The 6,000-nt window shown below is 40.8% G+C and overlaps 1 protein-coding gene across 1 annotated transcript in view; it reads left to right on the forward strand.

Annotated features, from left to right (window-relative positions):
- The window catches only part of THUMPD2 (THUMP domain 2 tRNA and snRNA guanosine methyltransferase), a 46,392-nt gene extending 43,967 nt beyond the window's left edge, over positions 1-2,425 (forward strand). Inside the window, exon 11 of the mRNA XM_072140745.1 lies at positions 1,904-2,425. Coding sequence (XP_071996846.1) covers positions 1,904-2,192 — 289 coding nt within the window. The 3' untranslated portion in view covers positions 2,193-2,425. The remainder of the gene's footprint in view (positions 1-1,903) is intronic.
- The last annotated feature ends 3,575 nt before the right edge of the window (positions 2,426-6,000 follow it).

The raw sequence follows: 6,000 nt of genomic DNA on the forward strand, positions 1-6,000 counted from the left end.
GGCTATATACTAGGGAAAGAAGGAGGCTGGCTATATAATATGGAAAGAAGGAGGCTGGCTATATACAGGCAGTCCCCTACTTAAGAACACTCGACTTACATACAACCCCTAGTTACAAACGGACCTCTGGATATTGGTAATTTATTGTATAGTCCTAGGCTACAATGATCAGCTGTAACAGTTATCAAATGTGTCTGTAATGAAGCTTTAGTGTTAATATTCATTCTTATGACAACCCAACAATTTTAAAATCCAATTGTCACAGAGACCAAAAAAGTTTGGACTGGGACTACAATGATAAAATATACAGTTCCGACTTACATACAAATTCAACTTAAGAACAAACCTACAGACCCTATCTTGCATGTAACCCGGGGACTGCCTATACTAGCGAAAGAAGGAGGCTGGCTACACACCGGGGGCAGGAGGCTGGCTACACACCGGGGGCAGGGGGCTGGCTACACACCGGGGGCAGGGGGCTGGCTACACACCGGGGGCAGGGGGCTGGCTACACACCGGGGGCAGGGGGCTGGCTACACACCGGGGGCAGGGGGCTGGCTATATACTGGGGACTAGAGGTAGGCTATATATTGGAGGCTGGCTATATACTGAGGGCAGGAGGCTGGATATATATTGAATGCAAGGAGCTGGTTATATGCTGGGGGGCAGGAGGCCTTCTGCACGATCCTAACAGTGATGATGTCAGCCTATGCAAAATGCATAGGCTGACTATGTACCGGTAATGTGCTGCAATACATTAGTATTGCAATATATTACAATGAAAAAGTGATCAAATGATCACATGTTCATGTCCCACCCTGGGACAAAAAAAAAAACTGAAAAAAAAGTTTAAAAAAAAAGTGCAAAAAAAATTATTAAAAGATTAAAAAGTCCCCTGAAGTCCCATCTCGTATAAAAATAAAATACAACATAAAAATGTGAAAATCGCCCAAAAAACACAATATTTTGGCAGTCTCAGAGCTCAAGTTTCATTTTCCCACAGCTGTTTATAAAAATACAGCTGATCTCTGATTGGTTTCCATTGGCATTTGGAACAGTTTTACCTCTAACCACATTCCATATTACCTTATACTCTTTGCCTACAGTAACCAATCAAAGCTCAGAGCACATATTAATGACCTGTGGCAAAATAGCAACCAATCACGGCGCAGCTTCTAATTGCCACAGCAGCAGTAGCAGACCATGGCTTCTGTATGGTGCTGTATTTGTAAAAGTGTGGTGTTAAAATTTTGGCTAGAACTGTACTCTATGACATTTCCTGAGTCACGAAGAGGGGCTGTGCAAAATTAGGTGTTTGTTAACGAGACAAGTGCTTTATATATTAGATAATTTTTTTCACCAACAATTTTGTCCACCAGTATATACAGTATCCCAGCACACTGCCCCCAGTGTATAGGGTATGTCCAGCACACTGCCAGCAGTGTGTAAAGTATGTATGTCCGGCACACTGCCCCCAGTATACAAAAAAAAAAATTCATACTTACTGTCGTTTAGGATCCCTGCATGAGGTTCCTGTGTATCAGTGTGCCCGCATGCATTCTGGTTCATGCACTCAGCTCCATGTATTCTACACACACTATGATGTCATCAAGCAGAGACACAGCCACATCTTAGTTTGAGTGCGGGCAGAGCACATGGACCCATCTCTACCAACACTGGTTCACAGGACGCCGATTAGGAAGAGGAGCTTGAGGTGTGTCAGAGGTAAGTATTAAATTGATATTTAAGTCAAGTACATGAAAGTATAAGCCAAGTGTGGCTGAAAAACTTAGTTTATACCTGAGACTATACAGTATATTAGAAAATGTATGAAATTAGATAATGCTGCTTTTGCTAATAAGGAAGTGTTAACATTGGTCTCTATTGTCTCTCATATTTACAGAGTCCTGCGCATTGGAGGTGTTCTTGTATTATTGCTCAGTCAGAAGCTTCATCATCACCTGAAAACAAACTTTCATTTCAAGTCTGATGAAATCGAAAGACTACAAGTTCCGAAATTAGATTCTTCGTCTCTCTCCAATAGTGAAAGCTTGAATAATAAAGGACAGACTGCGACAGACAAATTAGATTTTCCATCCCTGACTCATATTGAGTCTCATTCAGTAAGCCTTGGAGTTACAGAAGCTGTATTCTTTAAATGTAAAAAGACTTCCCAGACCATGTTTTGCTAATGGCCTTTTTCTCTAGATTTTATGGTTAATAAAATATCAGTTTTCAAATAAGCACGATTATAGTAATTTAAAATGTTTTGTATCTTCATGTGATTTACATTGTGGTTTTATTAGTCACCTACGTTAATGTTATATGTACACTATGGGGAGATGTGATGGGGAAAAAAGGACTCTCACTTGTTGGCAATTGCCGGGTGTGTAGCTACTTAACTGCTAAAATAGTTTCACCGTTATACGGCTCTGTTATCTCTCTCTTAAAGCCTCCACAGGGGTAATAATAGAAATGCCCCATCAGTCCCTAGATTTGAATTGACAGCTGCTCTTCAGGACGGTTTGTTCAGAGTGGGAACAAATCACAGATACTGTCCCTTACCCGTCAGCTGCGTACAGTATAGGAAGTTTTCTCCCCCAAAAATACACACAAAAATCACAGATTAGTAGGACACTCCTAAAATCTATCCTTTGCTCAATTTTAAAATATATTCCAGTAACCTCCACATAACACAAATATATTGAACATTACCTATTATGTCTGACAGTATGCACCACAAATACCTGGATGCTACAATACCATATAAAGTGTGCTATGAAGTGTTAATCCCCTTTAAATAGTGAATGTCATGTCTGTAGACCGTACTTAGAACGCACACAGGAGATGAGTGCCATTATGGAGACAAAGAGTGGTGTATTACAGATATTTTATACTATGCCATGATCCCTCAGTACCTACTATTGACATAGTAGTAAGTGGTAAATTAGAATCAATCATAATAGCTTATTCCGGGTGAGGTACTTATCACAAAGGAGAGATACTGGACGATGCGGCATGATGGCCATGAACCATTGTGGAGGATCAGCTGAGTATTAAAGGTTATATTTTAGGTTTTCCCCCTCTCCTAGAATAGTAAGACGCAACATCTTACTATTCTAGGAGAGGGGGAAAACCTAATAAAAGAGTCTAGCTTTTCGCATAGGAGAGATATTTAAATGCACTAAGTTCAATTCCCTTCTGCTACAGGGCATTACACACTCTGAGAAAGATGGATGGATGAAGGATGACTATGAAAGAAAGACAACTCAGGGGTTGCAGGCGCACTTCAGATCTCCTAAATATCAGTTCCTACTATTCATATAGGACAGTGATGGCGAACCTTTTGGGGACCGAGTGCCGAAACTACAAGCAAAAGCCACATATTTTTCACAAAGTGCCAAATGGCAATTTAAAGTAACTCACAGGTTTCAAACGTATTAGCGTCCTGAGGACACAAATACAGTAGAAAGAAGAAGAAATTCTGTTTATTATTGTAGTTTCCTCTAAGGTCCCTTAATAGGATCAATCACAGGTCCGGAGAAGGGTCTACAATGATAATCCAGCTCTGTCAGCACCTCATTGCTCCTCCTGCACTTCTAGTCACTTTAAAATAGCGCTGAACGTGGTAGGTACTGGGCTGCCTGTGACTGCAGGAGAAGGTATTGAGTCCTAAAGGGTGACCTGGGTGATGGCCTGGGTGCCAGAGGGCTCCGAGTGCCACCTCTGGCACCCGTGCCATAGGTTCGCCACCACTGATATAGGAGATTAGGATTGTGTCAGCTATATTTGAGCTCTTATAGCAGCTACAGTTTCAGTTAAAAATAGCATCAGAGTCCAGTTCTCGGTGATATATAGCCCAAAATAGGCTAGAAGAAATTACTTTAACAACACCTAAGAAAAGCACATGAGTGAAATCTGGTTCATAGAAATCTCATTATACCGTTTAGTTAAAATTTAATTCATTTTATTTAATCATTACACTTATTTAAAAACAACAGTATGACAATATGATTTGTAAAATACAAACAAAAGTTAAGTTATCCTCGGGAGTTCCACTAAGGCGTCCACACTCCACAGAAACACAGGAATATATCCAGGTTACTGTCCACATATAAATTATTCAAAGATGTATTATAAAGTGCCAGTGCCCTGATATCCATACAAGAAATAACAGCACCTAGTATTTATCTTAATTGGAGCTCAAATGTAATATATAGCACAGCAATTACAGTTTTACAATATTCACACTATTACACTTGTCACTGTAGCATACTATACACAGTAATAATTATAATATTCACATTTTTACATATTGATACTTTTTCACTTATACCACCAATAACATTTAACCCAGCACATTCACAATATTTCATACACTAATATTAAACTTATGTTAGGATCCCGGTTAATATAGGCATATTTAATACTTAATATTTCCAATTAATCCACACTACTATGCCCTATCTTACATGAACCACGAACCTCTCCCTATCCACCTCTCATAATTTTGATTCCCCTTTCTTGACATCTTGTACCATCCTTCGGCATATGTGTCCAAAAAGAACCTGCGTACCTTGTAACCGGCTCCCCCGTGCGGCGGAGGTGCACCACTGCTCCCGAGTGACATGTCCTCGAGTTCAGTGCTGCATCCTCCGTTTTGACACCGGGGGCTGGGATCATGGAGGCAGCGGCGGAGTGGGGAATGACGTCAGCATTAGGGCGGATCATGTGACACGGCGGTCGCCACTCCCGCGATGACGCGGTCGGGGGAGTGGCCTCCCTGTCCTGTCTGGTTCCGGCCGAAGTGGGGCGTTACCTCATCCTGCCCACGTGACACGCCGAGACGCTTAAGTATGAAGACACACACATGCACCCACAGGCCCCCTGAAGAAGCGGCAACGCGAAACGCGCGTCGGGGTACCAGCGCCCACACCAAACGAAACATGGGTAAGCCAGTTTTGCCATCTCCGTACAAATATATAAAGGGCACATAATACTTAAACTGTAGCCACATACTTATGTCAGGCTGTACTGCTATTTACTGTTGCACTGGCACTTTACAATATTTCTTGTGATAAAATTTCTTGTATGGATATCAGGGCACTGGCACTTTATAATACTTCTTTGAATAATTTATATGTGGACAGTAACCTGGATATATTCCTGTGTTTCTGTGGAGTGTGGACGCCTTAGTGGAACTCCCGAGGATAACTTAACTTTTGTTTGTATTTTACAAATCATATTGTCATACTGTTGTTTTTAAATAAGTGTAATGATTAAATAAAATGAATTAAATTTTAACTAAACGGTATAATGAGATTTCTATGAACCAGATTTCACTCATGTGCTTTTCTTAGGTGTTGTTAAGGTTTAATAGAGTGGGTTCGCATAAATTTATGAACAAATGATACGACTTAATTTTGTGCTAACTTTTTGGTTTGGTAGAAGAAATTACTGTTGTCTGTGTGATTTCAGATGCCCCTCCTTTTTTACCAATCTCTGCATGTCACACATGGGTTTGTTTTCAGAAATGGATTGGGCACTAGCTCCTATAATCACTTAGAGGGGTGCATCTAGCATTTCTGCTGCCTGAGGCGAGATATAAACAAGTGCCCCAATTCACCCTTTGCAAGTTAAAAAAAATATATATACAGATGTTAAAATGCAATGATATACAGTTGCCATTTGATTTAAAGCGAGTCCACAATTTAAAAGAAAGCTTGGTATAGGAGAAATGTCCTGAAGACTAGAAATTGTTGGATGAAGGCTGAGCAGGAAAGTAACATGATGCTTTTTGGCAGAATGTTAAGTTAGGAATCCTTGAAGGACATTGCTTGGAGTTCTGCAGTGCTCCTGGACGATATCATGGCCATCAAGCATAATAGGCTGCTTTTGAGGATTCTCCAGGCTTTAGGCTTTTAGTGGAGACAGAAGATGTATCCTTTGTGAGTAGGCGCCCTGGACCTCCACTCAGCTCTGGCCGGGATGTGTCATGTG

This window comes from Engystomops pustulosus, chromosome 3 (genome assembly GCF_040894005.1).
Source record: "Engystomops pustulosus chromosome 3, aEngPut4.maternal, whole genome shotgun sequence".
NCBI lineage: Eukaryota > Metazoa > Chordata > Amphibia > Anura > Leptodactylidae > Engystomops > Engystomops pustulosus.